The sequence below is a fragment of the Ochotona princeps genome, chromosome 28 (assembly GCF_030435755.1).
Source record: "Ochotona princeps isolate mOchPri1 chromosome 28, mOchPri1.hap1, whole genome shotgun sequence".
NCBI lineage: Eukaryota > Metazoa > Chordata > Mammalia > Lagomorpha > Ochotonidae > Ochotona > Ochotona princeps.
The window spans coordinates 2,346,869-2,370,080 of NC_080859.1; the positions used below are offsets into that span (position 1 = coordinate 2,346,869).

At 42.8% G+C, this 23,212-nt stretch overlaps 2 protein-coding genes across 5 annotated transcripts in view; both read left to right on the forward strand.

The window, feature by feature from the left end:
• ZFYVE16 (zinc finger FYVE-type containing 16) overlaps positions 1-23,212 on the forward strand; it is a 36,783-nt gene that overhangs the window by 3,679 nt on the left and 9,892 nt on the right. For 3 of the 4 annotated variants that reach the window (XM_058656242.1, XM_058656240.1, XM_058656241.1), the window contains 11 exons: positions 755-3,000; positions 4,147-4,243; positions 6,955-7,116; positions 9,415-9,557; positions 12,637-13,015; positions 13,846-13,968; positions 15,378-15,533; positions 17,737-17,961; positions 19,387-19,469; positions 20,323-20,427; positions 20,738-20,885. In XM_058656242.1, coding sequence (XP_058512225.1) covers positions 755-3,000; positions 4,147-4,243; positions 6,955-7,116; positions 9,415-9,557; positions 12,637-13,015; positions 13,846-13,968; positions 15,378-15,533; positions 17,737-17,961; positions 19,387-19,469; positions 20,323-20,427; positions 20,738-20,885 — 3,867 coding nt within the window. The remainder of the gene's footprint in view (positions 1-754; positions 3,001-4,146; positions 4,244-6,954; positions 7,117-9,414; positions 9,558-12,636; positions 13,016-13,845; positions 13,969-15,377; positions 15,534-17,736; positions 17,962-19,386; positions 19,470-20,322; positions 20,428-20,737; positions 20,886-23,212) is intronic. The other variant, XM_058656243.1, reaches the window with a different exon arrangement.
• The window catches only part of FAM151B (family with sequence similarity 151 member B), a 42,646-nt gene continuing 26,659 nt past the window's right edge, over positions 7,226-23,212 (forward strand). The window contains exon 1 of the mRNA XM_012927276.3: positions 7,226-7,535. Coding sequence (XP_012782730.2) covers positions 7,505-7,535 — 31 coding nt within the window. The 5' untranslated portion in view covers positions 7,226-7,504. The remainder of the gene's footprint in view (positions 7,536-23,212) is intronic.

Genomic DNA, 23,212 nt, shown 5'->3' on the forward strand with positions numbered 1-23,212 from the left:
GTTTACAGAGAAAAGGATCTTCCATCCGCTGCTTCACTCCCTAAATGGCCATAACAGCTGGAGCTGAGCCGACCCAAGGAGCCAGGAGCTTCCTCTAGGTCTTCCATGCGGGTACAAGGTCCCAAGGCTTTAGGCCGTCCTCCACTGCTTTCCCAGGCCACCAGCAGGGAGCTGGATGGGAAGTGGAGCTGCCGAGATTAGAACCGGCGCCCATATGGGATCCTCTTGTTTGTAAGGGGAGGATCAGCCAACCAAGTCCCTGTGCTGGACCCAGCTTACTAGTATATTCTTCCCCTGGGTAGAACAGAAGGAAAGAGACAAGTGTTTCTTTCCAGAAATAAATGTATCTGTTTTAAAAAGACCTTTCAAATGAATATATTAGTAAGCTAAAGCCATTTGTATGTGTGCATTACTTGGAATTTTATTATAATGATATTATAATTCCTTTCTCAGAAGGAATACTATGAAACTGGAGGATAGAAGAAAGAGGTTGAATTGTTTTGCTGTTCATTATTCTGGTTTTTATAATATAATACAGTTGAATTTCATGGGCTTTTTATCACATTCAAAAGTAAGAGAAAATACTTTAAAGTGAAATAAAAATAGCTCTGGATATTATTACCGTTTTTGCTAAAGGATAGTATAGCTATAGTCTAAGGAAAAATGTTTGGCTTAGAAGGCTTATAATCATATCTGTATAATTTTGACGGGGATTTGGGTCTACTGAACAACACTGTCTCTTATTTTTAATTAGATGAACAAGATTATCTCCAAGATGCACACAAAGCATATGCTTCTAACTATTGTCCGGTTTCATCGGAGCTGGCATCCTCACAGCTAACATCGCTGCTCCCTAAGGGTCAACAGTGCAGTCATCACTGTGGCCCATCGGCAACATGCTGTGAAACGAATGAGATTTCCTTGAATGAAAAAACACTTGAAGGACTGACTTCTCTACAGACTGGAAAGAACGTCACAGGCCTCGATCTCCTCTCCTCTGTGGACGCCGGCACGTCCGATGACACCCCGCCCTCGTACATGGGACGGTGCAGTGAGCCGGTCTGTGATCTGATCAGCCACACGAGCGACCTAGTTCATGCCACCAGCAGTGAAGAGGATATTAAAAAGTTACTGCCAGACGATTTGAAGTCCAATACAGATTCTTTGATTGGATTGGACTTCTCAGTGTCGGAGAGTCCTGCTGTTTCTTCAACAGACTGGGGTAGTGGGAGTGTCGCAGAACAGAATGAGAACAACTCTGAATGGCAAACAGAAGGAATCAGTGGAACCAAAGGTTCAGGTTTAGAAGCAGACTTAACACTTTCAGATTCTGGTAAGCATAACAGAACAGAAGATTTAAAGGATGAAAAGACACCTGGTCGGTTAGCACCAGCTGTGGAGCTGAACACATCCTTGGCTCCGACTCAGCCGAGTGCCGGATTGTTTGATGCCAAAGACAGCCTCCAGGACAAGAGTCAGCCACGTGAAACCTTGGAGGAAGCTCGCTGTTTGGTACAAGAAGAGCTGGAGGTGGCTGTGGTTCCTACCGCAGAGCACTTAATAGAAGGAGGTAGCACGAGTGCTGTGCCTGGAAATGGTTTACTCTTAAATGATTCACATTCAGAAGATGAAAATTTCAAATTACCTGATTTTTCCTTTCAGGAAGGTAGAACTCCTACATTTATAAAACAAATTGGTGAAGAAGACTTAAGGAATGTAGATCCTAAAGACAATAACGATGTGGTCCACGAGTGCTCCCCAGCTTTACATGATTCCAGAGAAGACGCTCCTTCCTCTGTGTCCTGTCTTCCCTTGCCTGGCTCTCTGTGTGGGTCACTCATGGAACGCAAAGCCTGTGGTGATTTGTCACCTCCGAGCGCCCATGAGGACACTGCGCAGGATGCAGGGGCAGTACGTGACAGGCAGAAGTCAGTTCTGGATGGGGAACCGTGCAGAGAGAGATTGCTGCTCCAGGAGCAGAGGCACAGCCACGTACTCCTTCAGCCTCAGGCTGAAAGGATGAGGGATGGGAAGGTCGGTCGCAACCAGGTGGTCACCAGGGTTGAGTCTCTGAGTGACCCCGGTCACACCAGTGCTCCCGCAGCCGCAGGGCCCCACGTGGAGCTCTGTGGTGCTGACGCCCCTGAGTCTCCCAGTCCTTGTGAAGGGCTCACATTCTCATGCAGTGATATAGATGGGCAGGACTTGGATTACTTTAATATTGATGAGGGAATGAAAAATAGCTCATTAATCAGCGATGCTGAGCTTGATGCCTTCTTGACAGAACAGTATCTTCAGACCACTAGCTTGAAGTGTTTTGAAGAAAATTTAAATGACTCAAAATCTTCAAGCAACCTGACAAATGTGAAGGGTTTAGGTGAAGCTGACGTGGAAAATATATATTTTAATGCTGAAGCAGGAGCTGCTGGGCAAAGTGGGGGTGTCAGTATGGTTTGTGAAGCAGCTGACAAGCACAGTATAACAGAAGCCAGTGGGTTTCCTTCAGTGGAAGAAAGCGCAAGTCCACTTGATCAAGGGTTATCTAGCGTTCAGTCTAAAGCGATGAATGAACTACCAGTCCCTGACACCAGCAGTCAGCCTGCTTATGTGGGTGGGGCCAGACCAAAGCTGTTGTTTAGCCCTCCATCCAGGACAAGGAGTTCAAAGGAACAGAGCCAGCTGGATGATCCAAATATGCCAGAAGATGAAGCCAGCAGCGTGAATACCAACACTGCAGCCACTTGTGCTGCAGCTTCTACTGCAGAGCCTCAGGCCAGCTTCAACTCCAATTACATCGATATAGAAAGTAATTCTGAAGGTGGACCCAGTCTTAAAACTGCAAATGAAGATGCTGTGCCTGAAGACACATGCAAAGAAGGCTTGGTTTTGGGCCAGAAACAACCTACGTGGGTCCCTGATGCAGAAGCTCCAAACTGCATGAATTGCCAAGTCAAGTTCACTTTTACAAAACGACGACACCACTGCCGAGCATGTGGGAAAGTAAGCTGTAAAAGTCTTTTGCGTCTTATTATTTTCTTCTTTTTAATTTATTTTTATTTGAAAGGCGGATTTACAGAGACAGGAAAAGACAGAGAGAGATCTTCCATTCATGGCTCACTCCCCAGACGACTGCTAAAGCTAGAGCAGAGCCAACCTGAAGCCAGGAGCTTCTTCCCGATCTCCCACGCGGTTGCAGGGTCCCAAGGCTTTGGGCCGTCCTCCACTGCCTTCCCAGGCCACAGGCAGGGAGCTGGGTGGGAAGTGGAGCACAGAGACTCGAACTGGTGCCTGTATTAAGTGTTTTATTCTTTGGAGGTATTTTAAATTAAATCTAGTTTCAGAAAAAGCTCCCTAACAGATGTCTACAGTTGGGATTAGTTTAAAATTAGTGTCATGGAAATATATGACATTATCATTTTGCAGATTGCCTGATAGTTGAATAAATGTCACATTTTTGTGGGTATTAATTACATGTTGGGGAATGAAGAACACCACTACTAATTTTTTTTAGTTCTTATTTTCTATGTTACAGTTTTGTAGGTATAACTACAGGAAACTTAAAAAAGATTTTATTTATCTGAAAGGCAGACTTATACAGAGAGATATCATCCTGCTGTCTCATCCCCCAAATGACTGAAACAGCCAAGGCTGAGCCAGGTTGAAGCCAGCAGCCAGGAGCTTCATCTAGGTTTCCCATGTGGGTGCAGGAACCTAAGGACCTTGAGCATTTTCTGCTGCTTTCCTAGGCATGTTATCAGCGAGTTAGATCAGAAATGGAACAACCAGGTCTTGAATATCAGATAGAATGCTAGCACTGTAGGTGGTGGCTTAACACATTATACCACAGCACCAACCCCAGAAAACTTTAAAATTATATATGTTTTCCTTAAAGCTTTGTTCCTCTTCTGATCAGCATAACTGATACGAAGGACTTTTCCTTATCAGAGATGGGGTTTTAACTTACAATAAGTAAGTACGTTTAAGTTAAAAAAATTATTTAAGTTTTCTACATATGGTTATGGTGATTAGAAAAGTGATTTATATAATAAGGAAAACAGGTGTGGATTAATTAAGTTTTGAATTTCCTCTTCCCCTGCCCTAGTGTTTTGCTTGAAATTAAATAACTTATTGTTTGATTCTTTGTAGGTATTTTGTGGTGTCTGTTGTAATAGGAAGTGTAAGCTGCAGTATCTAGAAAAAGAAGCGAGAGTGTGTGTGACCTGCTATGAGGCTATCAGTAAAGGTGAGTATCAATGTGACCTAGTTTCTTCCAGCTCTTGAATACATCCGAAAAAGAGTTGGATTGTGACAAAGATGAACTTTGTTTTCTTAGGGCAGGAACCTAGTGTTGACTTGTCTGACCTAGGTGGAACTCCCCAAGGCTTGGTTTCTGGTCTTTTCCTTCCACTCTCATGATTAATATTGCCAGTTTGAAAAGGAAGCATTCTATGTATGGAGTGGCAGTTGATTAACTTTCACAGGTACCAAGTTCCTAAATGCTTCATTCCATATGCCTGCTTTTCTTTTTATCATCATCATCCCCATTTTCATCATCTAAATCCAAATGTTTATAGACTACCTCCTACTTTGATAGCTTCTAATATTACATCACTTATTAATGGCATAGAGCAGGATAATAGTTCCCACCTGGTAGAATATCATCTAAAACGGGAATAAAAAAGACATGGTAGTCGTGCATGTCATTTTATAATTTATAGGATCCGCACTGCTTGCATACTTTTTGTCTCCTTTTCAGTGTTAGGGTTGTTTGTGTGCACCTGCCGTGTTCCTCTGGCTCTCTAGCTCTCTGTCAGCAGTGACGATCCTGCTGATCTTTGAGTTCTCAGACGTGTGTGTGTGTGTGTGTGTGTGTGTGTGTGTGTGTGTGTGTATGGGGTGTGGGTGTTTTATGTTGTGTCTTTTCCCTGAATACATGTTTGTCCTTTTGAGTCCTTCTTGACATTTTCCATGACTTGTTGACAGTTTAATTGCCAGCAAACATGACTTGGGCCTTTTTTGTCCAGACCTGTGCTCTAGCTCAGGAATTGTTTCCTATTAGCCAGGAGAATAAATTCCTGCTAATAATTTGGTTTTCTCTTTTGAATGAAGATAATTTTTCAGCAGTTCTTCAGAAAACTGTTCTTCTTCAAAAAAGAAGAAAACAGTTCTTCAAAAAAATGTGTTCTTATTTTTATGTTATCATCAATGTATATACAGATGCTAGGTGAAATGCTTGTGGTTATTTTACTTTTTCATATACTGTCTTAGCCTAGCAGGCAACTGTTGGTGCCGTTGGTTTTGGAAGTCTGTTAGAATTCAGAAATTTTAGAGAAAACTCCCGCAAAGATATCTCCCCTGCAGCCTAGGTGTCTGTCAGAGCCCACGAGAGGCGAGCACAGGGCCGGGGGGACTCAGCAGGCTGCTCAGACCAGACTTCACTGCACCAAGGAACATCCTGTGGAGTGGGTTGTTTTGTGACTGTTCTAGTCATTTTGGTGTTTTATTTGTAGTGTTATTAATTTATTTTTTTTCAGATTTTTTTTTAAGAGTTATTTTATTTTTATTACAAAGTCAGATATACTGAGAGGAGGAGAGAGAGAGAGGAATTGGAGCTGCTGGGATTAGAACCAGCAGCCATATGGGATCAAGGCGAAGACCTTAGCCACTAGGCCACACCGCCAAGCCCTGTGTGTTATTAATTTGTACACCACAAAAAAAAAAGCAAGTTGCTTTAACGTCTGTTTTAAAGTTGAAACTGATAGAGCGTGATCATTTAAAATAATGTTATTAACTGAGAGAAGAAAGACGGTTCAGGAAGTGTGAGACACCATGAGTGAAGGAATGTAAGAAAATTTCCTTGAACAGGAATTGTGGATGATGTTGTACTTCAGTTGTATAAAGTGTAAAGCAAGCGTAATAATGTTGCTAGTAGATTTGGGTCCGAAGTCGCTTTGAAGCTCGGAGTATAAGATGGTTAGATTTCACTTAGTGGAGTCCGTTTCTGGTTCTGTCATGGAGTGGCATTCCAGGACGGTTAGGGCAGACTGGTTTGGGAAACGTGGAAGGGAGAACTTGCAGTGGTGTTGGGTTTGCTTGAATGGAACATCAGTGTGCAGTTTTCAGGCACTGTTCTGGCTGCTGGAGCTCCGGCTGAGAACACGTGTTCTGCTCTCACAGAGCCTGCGAGGGCGGGAGAAATGGATGCTAGACTGAGAGAATATCAGATGGTGGCAGTACCCTAATTGAAATTCCAAGTGCAAGAGGAATAGATAGTAAGAGATGAGTGGCAGGAGGCAGTGTTTTTCACAAGTGATTGGAGTAAGGCTTTATGATAATGTCACATATGAACAGAGATTTGAAGGAAGCAAGAAGATAAAGCTGAACAGGCATGGGAAGAATGTTCTAGGGAGAGGGGATACTAGAGACGGAGACCTTGAGATAAGGGAATGCCTGCTTGTTGAGGAACAAGGAGGGGATGGGGCAGGGCTGGTCTACAGAAGCTATGGGGGTAGGGATGTGAATTATATAGGATCTCATGAGCCACTATGATACATTAAATTACGGCTCCAGTTAGGAAACCAGTAAGGGATTTTAAATAGCAATAATGAGATCATGATTGGTCTGAAAGAAGCAATGAAGTATGTTGGAAATAGACTTCAGAAGAATAAAGAAACAGAAGACAGTCATATTAAAAGAGAATCATTTTCTGCAGTAGATATTAATAGTATGACAAATATAATATTGAGATAATTCATAGCAGCTCATCAAAGTGAAGGGCTTGCAATTAAATAAGGAACCGATGCTGATTGAATGAATGGTGTCTGCCATTCGGCTTCTTTATCTTGATTAGCCATTTTTTATTTCTTACAATTTGAAAAGTAGAAAATTGACTATAATTTACTTTGAAGCACAAAAGCAACTGAGATTTTAATACTGTTGTTTGCCCCTTTATAGCTCAGGCTTTTGAAAGGATGATGAGTCCAACTGGTCCTAATCTTAAGTCTAACCATTCTGATGAACGTGCTGCTGCCCAGCCTCCTCAGGGGACCCAGCCAACCAGCGCACCTTCACCTTCAACTCTGCCAGTCTCAGCGCTTAAACAACCAGGTATAGAAGGTAACCAGAGGAAAAGGCTATATTAGCCTGAAGATGCATCATTCGGCTAAAGATAAATTATTGTAGAAAGGATGTAGCGTGGTCATGGTACAGTCAGGAAGGAACTCAGAGTGGGTTTTGGGAGGGATGTAATGTGGGATTGGTTGCACATGTATGTTAGGACGTGTCAATGTGTGTTAGGATTATGTGTATGTTAGTGCCAACGGGACATGCTTGAATGCTGCAGAGCCTCGGAGCCGTGAGAGGCACCTCCACTAGGCTGGGGCACTGAAGTGTAGAGACAACAGTGCCTGGAGCCCAGGACCCGGGTGCCAGTGCATTGCTGCTTCTCAGACCTGGCAGTCCTGGTTTGCAGCACCACGTGGCCTGAGCTGTGTCTGCTGGGGACATGCTAAGTAGCAGGGCTGGGAACCCTGAGGGTTGGTGCCAAGGAAGCTGAAGGGGTGTGTACCCTGGATGCCAGAGTACGTGGAACACACAGCTGTGCCTCCTGCTACCCCAAAGCTCCCGGCTGAGCTAGAGCAGAAGGCCTTAGGGCTCAGCTCTTCCCCGGTGCAAGGGAATCTCACTTTGCAGACAGCCTCCCAGCAGTGCACAGTGTGCACATGCGCACTTGGGTTCGAAAGACGATGGGTACACGTAACTAAAAACAAAGCCCACTACTTCAGTTGTATGTTTTACCCCACTAATGCAATGTTCTTTTAATTTTTTTTGAAGATTTATTTATTTTATTACAAAGTCAGATATACAGAGAGGAGGAGAGACAGAGAGGAAGATCTTCCAACCGATGATTCACTCCCCAAGTGAGCGCCGCAACGGCCGGTGCGTGCCGAATCAAAGCCGGGAACCTGGAACCTCTTCCGGGTCTCCCACACGGGTGCAGGGTCCCAAAGCCTTGGGCCGTCCTCAACTGCTTTCCCAGGCCACAAGCATGGAGCTGGATGGGAAGTGGAGCTGCCGGGATTAGAACCGGCACCCATATGGGATCCCGGGGAGTTCAAGGTGAGGACTTTAGCCGCTAGGCCACGCTGCCGGGACAATGTTCTTAAAATTTTTTTTTGAATCTTCGAGTTATGTTTCAAAAAATTTTTTTAAATCTTTAATAACTTTTTAAAACAATTTACTTGATGACAGAATTATTCTCTCTGCTGGTTCACTCCCCAGATGCTCAAAGCAGCTGGCACTGAGCCAGACTGCAACCAGGGAATGGAGACTCAACCTGGGTCTGCCGGGTGGGTGGCAAGAGCACAACCACTCGGTCTCACCTGCCTGGGCCAATGCGTGCTACCTCAGCTATGCGCTAGTGGGAAGCTGGAATAAGGAGACGGGGGTGCAGCTCGCTGTCCCAAGAGGCACGGGTACCAGCACATCCAGTGGCCACCCCAGGGTTAGGTTTCTAAACATAATCTGTTAGTTTGTGACATACTAGATAGTGGCTAAGTATTAAAGCAAATTCATCCCCTTTGACAACTGTTCTGGACTTCAGTGCATCCTGCAGCACTGTTCTCTATTGTTCTAACTGAAATGAGATTCAGCCTCAATGGTTGTATATTATTTGTGATAGCTGTAAAGATGACTAAATTCATGTTTAAAAGTTTTACATATTGTTAAACTGACAAGTTAATTATAAAAATATTACAAATGTAAGAAAGATACTTAATATCTCCATACATGTTGCAAAAATATGCTTGGGTAAAATTGTGGTTTTTAATGTTATCTCTATTTTGTTTTAAGAAGTAAATAATGATTTTTTTTATATCGTAAATCATCTGGTAATAATTTTCATAAACTTCTTGCAATGGATATTTTATAAAAAGCTTGATGCTTAGTTACTTTATAGCTGGGAAGGAAGGTTAATAAGTATTAGTGAAGTCAAAGCAGCGAATGTTGTCCTTCCGTTGCTGCCTAGAAGGCAGGATGATCCCCGTCTGGACTGTCTCTCTCTGTGTATGTGTTTCCCGGCTTAGCCGGTCTGCTCTGACCTGCTGCCCTTCCCCTGTGCACACTCACAGGCTGGGCTCCCGTAGTCCAGGATTACCTCTTCCCGGAGTGTCTGTAGAGGCCTCTTGTTTCTGGAGAACACAATTGCCGGAGCTAACTCGGATCTGATAAGCTCTCACTGTATGGATTCTATAGAAATAGACTCTGCTCAGGGTAGATGGATCACAAAAAGTCTTGAAACTGCAGAGCTTGCCAGTGGAAAGCAAAAAGCTTCTAAAAACATTTCCTGACCCATTTGATACTGAATAATTGCAGCGTTGCTGAACTGAAAAACTATGCTTTTTCCACTGATAGCAGGACCGTGCTCCAAAGAACAGAAGAGAGTGTGGTTTGCAGATGGCATATTGCCTAACGGTGAAGTTGCAGACACAACAAAGTTAACATCCGGAAGTAAGAGGTGTTCTGATGACTTCAGTCCTCCCTCACTTGACATGCCCACGGTAAGAATCTAAAAATACCTTGCTAATTAAGAAGATGTTGTCTTGTCAATAATTTCTGGCATGGTTGCTAGAATACTTACCGTTTGCTAAAATAAAGAATGAATAAGGGTATGTTTTTGTGCTTCACTAACATTTTTTTACAAATGGAAGAACTATAGCAACTATGCATGGACACTTTTTTTGAAAGAAGATTTATTTGAAAGGCAGTTTTACATATATGTAGAGAGAGAGAGAGAGAGATTGATTGATTGATCGATTGGTTGGTTGATCTACTTACTGGTTTACTGCCCCTATGGCTGCAATGGCTGTTGCTGACCAGGCCCAAGTCCAGAGCCTGCAGCTCCATCTGGCTCCTGTGTGGGTAGCAGAGATCCAAGCCTCGAAATAGTGTTCTGGTTCATGTGGGATTCCAGCCTGTTAGGCGCCTGCCCTGTCTGGCATCCCAGCACAGGCTCCTGAAACACATCTTTGTAATACTATTTTTCCAACTGCTCGGAGGATTATTAGCAATACTGTATTTTGAAGTAAAGACTATTTTTAAAGATATAATGCTATCACACACTTAACATACTTCAGAATAGTGTAAACATTGCTGTTACATGTACTGGGGAGCCAAACAACTGGCATGATTCACTTGATTGAAATATTAGTTTTGTTGCTGTGGTTTGAGCCAAACCCATGATACCTTTGAGATATGCCTGTGCTGCAGTAGTGATGTAATGTTTAAAGAAAAGTGTTGTTTAAAAAAAAAAATCCATTGCCAGCACTCAAAAACCCAGGCGCTCTGGAGAGGAGACACAGGAGGCCCAAGCAGCGGCTCAGCTGCTGGGCCAAACACCCTTGCTCATGAATGTCTTTTAGATTTTATCTTTTAAATGTAAGTAGAAACCAGTGGTTTCTGGATCCTTTATACTCCAAAAACCTGTTGAGAACACCAAAGAAGTGAGGTTATGCTACAAGGTTATGTTAACAGTTACTTGCATTAAGATTGAAATTCAAAAAATTACATATTTATTAATTGTAAAATTAATAGAGAAGTGACAGTAATGGAAATATAGTTCATGAACTCCTACTGAATCAGTGTTTTAAATGAAAGTTCTAAACGACTGTATCACTTGAGTTCCGTAGTCAGTCTAAAGAGAAAGGGCTGAGGGCCAGACATTGGCTGTGTGGTTAAACAGCCACATCCCATATCAGGGCACTGTGTTCAGTACACGGCTCCTCTGCTGAAGTAAGAAAATTCCCAGTTCCTGCTTTACCTGCTGGTTGGCATTTGGGGACTGAACCAGAGGAAGGAGTTCATTCATTCTCTCTCTCTCTCTCTCATTTTCCATCCCTCCTTCCGTCCCTCCCTGTTTCTCGTCTTTCAAATGTTTTAAAAATATGAAAGCTGTACCTTTAAAAATAAAGAGGCTTTATTTAAGCAGTTTTGATGATTTATTCTAGGCCATTATTTTCATGGAATATCTACCTGTTTGCCTCCTGACCATTCACCTTCTCACCTCTTGCAGTCCTGTTCCTTCCCCTACTCATACACAGCTTTTTAAGATCTCATATGAAGAAGAGGTACTTGCATCCAGCTCCCTGCTTGTGGCCTGAGAAGGCCATGGAGGATGGCCCAAAGCCTTGGGAACCTGCAACAGAATAGGAGACCCAAAAGAATTTCCTGGCTTCTGGCTTTGGAACAGCTCAGCTCCAGCCATTGTAGTCACTTGGAGAGTGAACCAGTGGATGGAAGATCTTTATCTTTATCCCTCCTTCTCTCTGTATCTCTGCCTTTCCAATAAAAATAAATAAATCTTTAGGGCCCGGTGAGGTAGCCTAGTTGCTGAAGTCCTTCCCTTGTACATGCTAGGATCCCATATGGGCGCCAGTTCTAATCCCAGCGGCTCCACTTTCCATCCAGCTCCCTGCCTGTGGCCTGGGAAAGCAGTAGAGGACGGCCCAAAGCCTTGGGACCCTGCACCTGCATGGGAGACCCAGAAGAAATTCCAGGCTCCTGACTTCGGATTGGCGCAGCACCGGCCGTTGTGGCCGCTTGGGGAGTGAATCATCAGACGGAATATCTTCCTCTCTGTCTTTCCTTTCTGTGTATCAGACTTTGTAATAAAAATAAATAAATCTTAAAAATACATACATATATATATATAAATCTTTAAAAGAGGAAGGACTTGAATTGAGCTGTAAGCTTGCTTATGTAATACAGTACAGGACCCTTGCTTTTCCAGACTTCGAGACTTTAATATCCATCTATGCAAGCATTTAAGCCAAAATCTTGTTCTTAATGCCTTATGCTCCTGAATTTAAAAACGTGAAGTGGAAATGTTCCTTGGGAAATGTGATTTCAGAAGAAGTTCTGAGCCTGTTTTGATTTCTACTTGTTATTAACTTTTCCTTCCATCCTCCCTCCTTCTCTCTTTATCTCTCTCTCTTCTTTCTTCTCTTTTAAAGGATCTGTTTATTTTAAAAGCTGTATAGAGAGGGATAGACAGACATTTCCCATCTGCTTTTTCGCTCCCAGATGGCTGAAATGGCCAGGGCTGGGCCCGCTGGAGGTCAGGAGCCAGGAGGTCGTGTGGTCCTCCACCTGGGTGAAGGTTGCACATACTTGGGCCATCCTGCACTGCTTTCCCAGGTCAGCAGCAGGGAGCTGTGCCGGAATTGGAGCAGCAACTACCCACTGTGCCACAATGCTGGGCCCCTTAGTTGTTGTTTTCATTATGTAAGAGGGGAGAGACAAGGAGTGGTAGAGAGACTATGTGCTCCCATCCACTGGTTTACTCCCCAGATGTTGACATGGCTAGAAGTTTGGATCTCAGTTCCAGGAACCCAGCCACTCGGGCCGTCACTACATCTTTCTGGTCTCTGCATTGACAGGAAGCTGGGGTCACGCACTGAGACTTGAACATGGAGCCAGGTGCTCTCATATGGATTTGGGAGTCTTAGCTGGCAACTGCTTGGCTGAATGCCTTCCTCAGCTTTTTTTTTTTTCCTCAGAAGATGTTTGTGTATGGAAGGATTCACAGTTCAGCAGAGAGCATGAACTGATATGTCGACTTTGTTATTCTGGATTTTGCAGACGGCGGACACAGCGAATCACGTCCATCCTTCTACTGTGGAGAAACCAATCAGTGAATCAGGAGATGCTACAAGAAATGAAATAATTCAGAGTCCTGTTTCTCAAGTTGCACCTGTGGGAAAGCTGCCTCTCCTCACAGGCGCTGAGGGGTTGCCTGCTGCAGGTTCCTTTGTTCTAGATGATGATGTTTTTACAGAGAGTGAAGACTTGCCTGGTGCCCCTGGTGTCCCCGTAAGCAAGAGCTGGCCGACTGCTGGTATTTCAGACTATCAGTTACTCTGTGGGATTGAGAAACACATTTGCAGTAAGATTAGCCTTCTGCCTGATGAGGAGGACGGTTTGCCCCCACTGCTCACTGCTGCCGGAGAAAAGGGGTCAGGTAGGATAGCAGTTATTTCAATTTAAAAATAATTTTTGAGAACATAGTAGTGACTTTTATTTATGACATATGAAATGCGGTTTTTTTTTTCTCTAATAAGTGTGCTTCCTAAAGAAGGGGTGTTAGACTGACGAGCTGGGGATTTTAGTTCCTTCTGCTACCTAGTTCATGTATGACACAAAAGATGTTATTTAATCGCTTTGGACCTTGGTTTCCATTGTGAAAGAGTGCAGCCCAGTTGCTCTCCAGGGTCCTGTTTAAGCTGCAGCTTCTGTAGGTGCTGCCCAGCTCAGAGTGCTTCTCTGGGAATGGACATTTGCCTTGTGCAACGTTAAGCGGTGGTTCTCTGTGGTGACGTGAGGAACGAGCTGAAGATGAGCGAGATCCCTCCCTGAGGTCACTGTGGTGGAGAAACACCAAGCTCCATGCTTGGTTTCCATATCTACTTTCCTGTGGGTTACTAAGATCGTTTTGTTTTTATATTGCCTGTCACTACAGGATGTGTGACTTGGGTCTAGACTAATTTTACAGAAGGTTTCAGTGGAGTAACTAGTACATTGGCATGCTCATTACAAAAGTGTTAACACTTTGGGAGCACTCAAATTTATACTAATATGCTATGTAATGAATGCATGAAACATATACTGTATAATGAAGTTTATATGTACTTTGAAAAAGAAAAGCAAAATAAAGAGAAAAGTAAAAATGAATGTATCACAGTTGTTCCAGTTATCCAGGGTATTGATTGCTTTTGACTGGGCAGTTGGTGGATTTATAGATATATTCAACAATATCTTTTTCCTAATTAATATCTAACTTTCATTGTTTAGCACCTGTAGTTGAAGAGCACCCATCGCATGAGCAAGTCATTTTGCTTCTTGAAGGTGAAGGGTGTCATCCTGTCACATTTGTTCTAAATGCTAATCTCCTTGTGAATGTGAAATTAGTTTTTTGTAAGTAATGATTCCTCTATTTTTATCTAATCTGTAAGCAGGATTTATGAAGGGATTATATCTTTTCATTTTAAGGATTTATTTTCATTGCAAAGACATATTTACAGACAGAAGAGATAGAAAGATTTTCCATCTGCTGGTTCAAATACAAGTGGCCACAATGGCTGGAGCAGAGCCAGTCTGAAGCCAGGAGCCAGGAGCTTCTTCCATCCATGTTGGTGCAGGGTCCCATGGCTTTGGGTCGTATCCTGCTGCTTTCCCAGGCCACAGGCAGGGATCTGGAAGGGAAGTAGAGCAGCCAGGATACAAACCAGCGCCAGATGGGATCCCAGTTGGTTGCAGGGCGAGGATTTAGCCACTGAGCCACCATGGTAAGCCCAGAATTCTATCTTGAGTAGCATTGTACAGTTGTTTTTCAGCCAGATACGGTTTTATGTAAATTCAGTATATAGTGTGTATTCAGTGGGACTTGAAATATGTATTTACAGATATTTACTAGCAGTACTTGGTCAATCTGAGGCTAAGGTCATAGACTCACCACTGTGGTACAATTGACATCTCCCACAGCTTTTAAATAATTTGGACATTTGGTAATTGGTCCAAGCAGGAATCCTGGTTCAGTGAATGTTTAACCTGGTTAAGACATGTGTGTCCCTTGTTGGGGTGTTGGATCCCTGGCTCTGGCTTCCTGCTGATGCTTGCAGTGGGGAGGCAAACACGTCGCTCAAGTAAAAGGGTTTCTGCCATCTGGGAGGAGACCTGGACTGCACCCCCAGCTCCCAGGAGCAGCCCTGGCCGGGGCAAGTTGCGGGGGTGCCTAGTGACTTTTTGAGAAAGATAGTTCTAAAGTAAGTGATATATTAGCGACATAATTGAAAGTGAGGATAAACAACCCTTGATAATAAGTAATCCCAGCTACTCAATTATATATCATATTTGCAGTCCCTTTGAAGCTAATTTAATCTTTACTGCATTTAAATATTTGAAAGTATTTTTAAAAGTTTGTAGACGGCTCGGCGGTGTGGCCTAGTGGCTAAGGCCCTCACCTTGATCCCATATGGCCGCTGGTTCTAATCCCGGCAGCTCCACTTCCTCTCTCTCTCCTCCTCTCAGTATATCTGACTTTGTAATAAAAATAAAAAAATAAATCTTAAAAAAAAAAAGTGTTTAAAAAAAAAAGTTTGTAGAAACATGGAATTAAAAGATTTCCACAAATTATTGTAATACTTTTACATGAGTGTCTATTTTGTATAAGTTATTCATTTAGTTGATTTCACAGATTACTTTTCCTTTTAAATACGGATCTGATAACATTCGATTTAAATAATGAATTAGAGAAGTTGTGTTTCCTCAAAAAATTTTTTTAATAGGAGTTGACATTTAAACTGTATGCTTTTATGGTTTTTAAGATTCCTCAGACAGATATTGGTACTTCTCAACCAATGGATTGCATGGCTTGGGACAGGCAGAAATCATGATTTTGTTGTCACGTTTGCCAAATGAAGATACTGTTCCTGTGGACATCTTCAAACTGTTTGTCACCATATACAAGGGTGCTCAAAAAGGTACAGCGTTTTGTTTTGAACTCTTTAGACTTAGCGCTGGAGAAATTAAAACCATTTCTGCTTTGGGCTGAGCTAAATGTCCTGAAAATTTATTTTATGAGGAGATTGTTGATTTCTTTTTTTTTTTTTTTTTTGTATTATTTAATTTTGTTTTATGACACCATTTCATAGGCTCTGGGATTCCCCCAGCCCCTCCCCAAGCCCTCCTCCCATGATGGATTCCTCCACATTGTTGCAGTAGTACAGTTCAAATCTAGTCATGGTTCCTACATTGCAAGCATGTACCATGCATAGAATCCAGCATCATATTGTCCAGATAAATTCAACAGTTTCTTGGGGAGACCATCTCTGATCTGAAAGTAGAGCTGGTAGAATATCATCCCATCCAATGAAAAGCCACAACATAACATCAACAACAATTTACAACGTTTTGGAGTTAATTGACAGTGGTATTGAGTGACAAATATGTTAGAAAATGCAAGTTCTCAACCACATCCTGTGACTACTTCATTGACATTTCAATTTTAGTTTATACACATCCGGCTGCTGTACACTTTATATTGCACTTGGCGGATTTTAGGATAGTCCCAACCGGCTTATAACTCTTTTTTTTTTTTTTTTTTTTTTTTTTATAATCCATTTTATTGTATTGTTGTTGACAATCTTTACATAGTTAACTATAGTTGAAGGAAAATCAAGAAAGAGAAGAAAAAAAAAAGAAAAAAAAAAAAAAAGGTTCAGGGGGATAGGGAGGTGGGCAATGCTATTATGTCCATATTGTTTCCATCATGTATCTGAGGTAAAAGGGGATATTGAGGGAGAAGCCCCACCCGGTTTCCCGCCCACCCCTAGTCCCGGATGTGGGGCATGCTCTGAGATATGTGCTCAAGTGGAGTTAATAGTTCTCCAGTTATGAGTCACTGCCAGTTTCGCTCGATGAGGTGGTCCACTGATTGATATGGTCCATCATGAAGTCTCCATTTGTCCCATATTTCGCTGCCAACATGTAGCTGAGATGAATGATTGTCCTATTCTGTCTTCTGTCTTTTCTTGGTTAGAATTCTGAGTCCAGCAGTTCAAGTGGGGAGATCTCCAAAGATACTTTGAGGTATTCCCAGACCAGATTCTTGTATGTTCTAGCAAGCACAGGGCCCGGCACAGTCCATCACCCTGATCAGCTGGTGGTTGCAATTGCTGTGTTGGTTCTGTTTTCAGTCCCGAGTTGCACTGGAACCAATGGGTGTTGCAGTCTAGTCTGGTTCATTTTATTACAGCCAGATATACACAGAGGAGAGACAGAGAGGAAGATCTTCCGTCCGATGATTCACTCCCCAAGTGAGCCGCAACGGGCCGGTGCGCGCCAATCCGATGCCGGGAACCAGGAACCTCTTCCGGGTCTCCCACGCGGGTGCAGTGTCCCAACGCATTGGGCCGTCCTCAACTGCTTTCCCAGGCCACAAGCAGGGAGCTGGATGGGAAGTGGAGCTGCCGGGATTAGAACCGGCGCCCATATGGGATCCCGGGGCTTTCAAGGCGAGGACTTTAGCCGCTAGGCCACGCCGCCGGGCCCCGGCTTATAACTCTTAACTCGGCATATGTTAACATTGAGGAGCAAAGCAGTTTTAGGAGGGGTGTGCAGAGAAATCTTCAATGCCTTAGTGAGGAGTAACTAATCTTTATGTCCTACCTAGTAAGGTATGTGTGAGTCCAAGCTGACCGTTTCTTGTCCGGTTCTAAGCTTTCCTTATTGGTCTCTGTCTATCTAATTTGTTGATTTCTTAAAAGGTCTTGATCATTGCTTTTAGTCTCCTTAAATCCGGTGTCCAATGTAATAAGTGAGAATACTTAAAACTGTTATTATAAAATGAAAGTATGTTTGCCTTAGTGTCTTTTTGATGGATCTTTGTGTTCTTTGCTGACCCTGCAAGACTGGTGGGCATGCTTTTTGACTGGGTTAGGCAGCAAGGGGAAGCTGAGGGCGTTTGTTGGTGCTAACATTTCCAGATTTTTAGTTACAGCTCCCAGTGTCCAGGAGTAACGGAACCTTGTGCACAGAAGTGAATTCTTGAAGAGTTGATGAAAGGACTTTGCATTGCTTTTATAAGAAAGCTTATTTGAACTCAGATATTTGAATTCAGAATCTTACTTAAAAACAGTCACAGTAAACAACTTAAAATTTTTATATTGATGATTTTATTCCCAGGAAAATACATAGAAGACTTGGACAATGTTACGTTTACTGAGAGCTTTCTCGGTAACAAGGATCACGGCGGGTTCCTGTTTGTTGCGCCCACTTTCCAGAGCCTCGACGGCCTCCCACTGCCAAGGAGGCCTTTCCTCTGTGGGATCCTCATCCAGAAGCTGGAGATGCCCTGGGCAAAGGTTTTTCCTATGCGCTTAATGTTGAGATTGGGTGCCGAATATAAAGGTAAGTTTTAGTACGAGTTACATATTTTCAGATATAAAATAAGCTTAGATAGTTATTAAAATAAACTAATGTACTAATGAAACTGCTTTTGTTTGTTGAGGTATTATGGTGAGGTATTTTTAGTGTATGTTGGGGTGGGTAGAGAGAAAGAGAACCCCTCCATTTGTTTGTTCCCCAAATGCCTGCAGTGCTGGACCCAGCCACAGCTGGGAGCCAGGAATTCAGTCCGGGTCTCTGAAGAGGGTGACCATTACCTACTGCCTTCAAGACTGTCCATTAGTAGGGAACTTGACTTGGAAGCAGAGATGGAGCTCGAACCCAGGCCCTCTGATATGGGGTATGGGCATCCCAAGTAGTGTCTTAACCCCTGTGCCTAATGTCCCCCTGAATGTGTCTGTTAACTCCTTTGTACCCCACAAGCATTCTAAAGTACAATTTTATTTTGTCTCTGATACTGATATTTGAATGCTATGTTTATAGAAGATAGTAGCTATCAAATCTTAAATCACTATGAAACATATAATCTGTAAACATGGCCAGTGTTTTGGTCAGTAGAACTTGTAGATTGCAGATCTTTTCTCCAACTGAAGGTTGAAAGTCATGGAGAAGTATAAGAGATTTCTCTGAAGATCACAGGCTTTGGAATTACAGAATTGTGATGGCTGGTTAAGGGGTAATAAAGGAAAATCATTGGTTACACGTCAGAGCTGGCTAACCTCTGGAATGTTCTGAATCCTGATGTTGTACTAGATATTAACTTGGAGGCATGTGTGAGAGTGTTACAGAGACAGAGCACAAACAGAAAAGCTAGTGGCGAAAGCTAAAGTTCTTTTAAAGTCCAAAAATATTGATTTTCAGTTTGGGATTATCTACCCTTTATGTTAAAAGTGCATTTTTAGAAAACTGTCAGGTGAGATGAGGTAACTGCGTCACTCTAAGCCAGGCCTGTTGAGAATGGTGTGTCAAATACATTCACCTTACTGGACTACAAAGAGTGCTCGCTCATTCCTACAAAGAAGAGGCTCATGGACTGACGTGATGGCCAATTTGGCTAATCCTCTACCTGTAAGCACCAGCATCCCATATCAGCACCACTTCATTTCCTGGCTGCTCCACTTCCCATCCAACTCCTTGCTTGTGGCCTGGGGAAGCAGTAGAGGATGGCCCAAGGCCCAAGGCCCAAGGCAGCGCTGACTGTTGCGCTCACTTGGGGAGTGAGTCATCAGACGGAAGATCTTCCTCACTGTCTCTCCTCCTCTCTGTATATCTGACTTTGTAATAAAATAAATAAATCTTAAAAAAAAAAAAAGAACTGACTAGTTGTATTTCTACATAAGTTCACTTGAAAATGAGAATTAAAGGTAATACATTCCTAGGTTTTTGTGGTGTTTTTTATGCTAACTAATTTTCCTTCCTTTTGTGCAGCGTACCCCACTCCTCTAACCAGTATCCGGGGCCGAAAACCTCTCTTTGGAGAAATAGGACACACTATTATGAACTTACTTGTTGTAAGTAATTGAACTATATGTTGGTTTTCTTGCATTGTTACCTGGGACTTGTATGTAGCAAGTTTCACACAGTTGTATTTTTCTCTTTTGATTGGCATGTTTGGCATAATGAAAGCTTGTTTATAGTAAGTCCCAGTTGCTTACCAAGGTGGGCTCTGAGTTTCCTGAGCTGCTGTTTTAGGCCTTGTGCTGCAGCCTGGCGCGTCTGGGGAGTGGGAGAGCTGCACAGCGGCCTCCGGAGTTAGGGAAGCTCTCGTCAGAGTGTTAGTTTAGTGAATTTGTTTTGTGATGTTTGAACGGATTATGCTTTTGGCTTTCTCGTTTGTGTTAAGAAGAATTGTAGTATGTGGAGTCTGAAGTCCTCTTCCATGTATGGTTTTGTAATTTTGTATTCACTTGTTACCAAAGAAAATAATTTCAGAGGATTCCCTCTCAGTTTCTCGTTCTGCTTGAGATTACAGGGTGAATTGGAAGTATGTCATTGTAAAAATGAAAGAGGCAGAGGAGCAGGGCTAGGCTGGGAAGTGTCATGCTCTTCAGGCTCTGTATATGAAATATGTGGCATTAGTATCATTTTTATTATTTTATCCTTATTTAAAAATGTGTTTTGCTTCAACTTTAGAAGATCGCTACTGGGAGAGAGGACATGTCCCCCAGCACATCACAAAGTTCTTCCTGATATATTACTCCTGTGGGCTAGCAGGAAGAATTATCTTTAAGTGAATTTTAGTTTTTTGGATGTCATTTTAATAATTATGTTCCAGAAGGCTTAGAATGAGGGATGCCATTTGAAAGCTTTAAATACTCATGGAGAGCAGTGCAAGCATTATGGAAATATGGTTATCTTACGTAGGACCTTCGGAACTACCAGTATACCTTGCATAACATAGATCAGCTGTTGATTCATATGGAAGTAGGGAAGAGCTGCGTTAAAATACCTCGGAAAAAGTACAGTGATGTAAGTACCATTGTATTATTCAAATTTTAAATGTAATTCTTAAAAATTGTTTCAAATTAGTTTTTTTTGTTTTGAATTAGACTCAATGTCAACAAATAATATTTTGTAAAACTTGTCAATTTGTTTTCTAGTAAGGGGTTTGTTTATTCCTAATTTTTTTTTATCTCTACCTTTATTGTTTGGTCTGTTGAGATGATTTTGTTTTAAAATATTTGTTTCTATCCCATTCCTGGGGAGCTGTCCTGATCAAAGCCTGAAGCTTGTCAGTAAAGTGGTTCTGATTGGATGTTACTGCTACTGTCTTTTTCAGGTAATGAAAGTGATCAGTTCTTCTAACGAGCATGTCATCAGCATTGGAGCCAGTTTCAGTACCGAAGCCGATTCTCATCTGGTCTGTGTACAGAAAGATGGAGTTTATCAAACCCAGGCCAACAGCGCCACTAGCCATCCCAGAAAAGGTGCGGGGGCCTAGTGTCTGGTGCTGATTTGTGCAACCGCCTCAACTAATGGGGTTTCCTTCAAAAAAGTCAGTGTCCGTTTAGTACTGCCCACAGAGCCAACTCTTCTTATTTGTGGAAAGCATGGAAAGGGGGTTCTGGAAGCAGAAGGAAAGAGTACGGCATGTGGCAACAGTGGACATTGTACTGTTGCCTTCTTACATTAATTTGTATGTTTGGATTCGTCGTGTTTATCCTGGATATTTGCATGTTTGTATTCTTCTTTTACATGCAATTGGGATTTTTGATCCTTAAGATGTTGCAGTGTCTGGTGCGTGTTTGTAGATATATAATTGTATGGGAAGATGCAGAGGGGATCACTGTGTATAAAGTGAGAGATCCGCTTTGCTCCCCAGCCCAGCAGCTGTCCATCCTCTGCTGTTTCCTCAGGCAGCCGAACCACTGCTAGCCATTTGCCTCTGGAACTTTCCAGAAGCACTCTTGCTTGATGAGTGCCTAGCCGCTGTACACATGTGTGCACGTACATTTGCCATCGCTTTCTTCCACTAGATAAGCTATTCTCTTTGGCATGTTACCTTTTTCTTTGTTTTTTAGTAACACACTTGGAGATTACTCTGTGTTGGGTGTATACTGCTTTCACAGTCCATTCCACGTGTGTAGATCATTTCACTGTCTTGCTGAGAGCCTGTGTTGTCACCAGACATCAGCTGTTTCTACAAATGCTGTTGTAAATAACCTTGTGTGCATGCTATTTTGCATATATTTGAATGTTTCCAAAGGATAAGCTCTTGGGGGTGAAATGGATGTATCAGAGGAGACATTTATTTGTAGTTTTGATAGTCATTGTCACGTTAGGTCTCCCTCAGGACTGTTGTGATTTAATCTCTTAGCAGTAGTAAATATTTGATTTCTCACACTCTCATTTTTACAGGCATGAACATGTCAGATATAGTAGTCCATGACTTACTAGATACAAACATTAAATTGTTTTATACAATAATTTTGGGAGTGTGGGTTTTTTTTGTTTGTTTTTTGTTTGGGTTTTTTTTTTTTTTTTAAGATTTATTTATTTTTATTGCAAAGTCAGATACACAGTGAGGAGGAGAGACAGAGAGAAAGGTCTTCTGTCTGATGATCCACTCCCCAAGCAGCCCTAATGCCCAGAGCTGAGCCAGTCCAAAGCCAGGAGCCTCTTCTGGGTTTCCCATGCGGGTGCAGGGTCCCAAGGCTTTGGGCCATCCTTTACTGCTTTCTCAGGTCACAAGCAGGGAGTTGGATGGGAAGCAGGGCCACTGGGATTAGAACTGGTGCCTATATGGGATCCTGGCATGTTCAAGGTGAGGACTTTAGCAACTAGGCTACTGTGCCAGGCACATGGGAGTCTGGTTTTTTAAATTCAATTTCTTTTTCTAAAAAAAGGATTTGTTTTATTTTTTAATTGGAAAAGCAGATACAGAGAAAAGAAGATACAGAGAAAGATCTTCTGTCCACTAGTTGACTCCCCAAGTGTCCACAATGGCCACAGCCAATCCAATCCAAAGCCAGGACCCAGGAGCCTCCTCTAGGTCTCCCTCATGGGTGCAGGGTCCTAAGTCTTTGGTCCGTCCTCTACCGCTTTCCCAGGCCACAAGCAAGGATCTGAAAGGAAAGTGGGCCGGGGGGGGATGCACCAGCATCCGTACAGGATCCCAGCGGATGCAAGATTGAGATTTAGCTACTAGGCTATTATGCTAGGCCCTTAAATTCAACTTCTAATGCAAGTGAAATGGGCAGAATATACTTGTTACACATTCCACATTTTAAAAAAATATTTATTTTCATTGGGAAGGCAGATTTACAGAAAGATTTTCCATCTGCTGATTCACTCCCCAAGTGGCCTGAGCCAAACCAATCCAAAGTCAGGAGCTTCTTCTGAGTATCCCATGCGGGTTCAGGGTTCCCAAGGCCTTGAGCCATCCTCTGCTTTCCCAGGCCACAGGCAGAGAGCTAAGAAATGAACCAGCCGGGACCCAGAACCAGTGCCCATATGGGATGCTAGTACTTGGATCTGGAGAATTAGCCAGTTAAGCCATTGTGTTACCCGCTACCCTTTTTTTTTTTTTTAAGATTTACTTATTTTTGGGCCCAGCATGATAGCATACTGGCTAAAGTCCTCGCCTTGAACGCTCTAGGATCCCATATGGATGCCGATTCTAATCCCGGCAGCTCCGCTTCCCATCCAGCTCCCTGTCTGTGGCCTGGGAAAGCAGTCGAGGAAGGCCCAAAGCTTTGGGATCCTGCACCCAAGTGGGAAACCCGGAAAAAGCTCCTGGCTCCTGGCTTCAGAC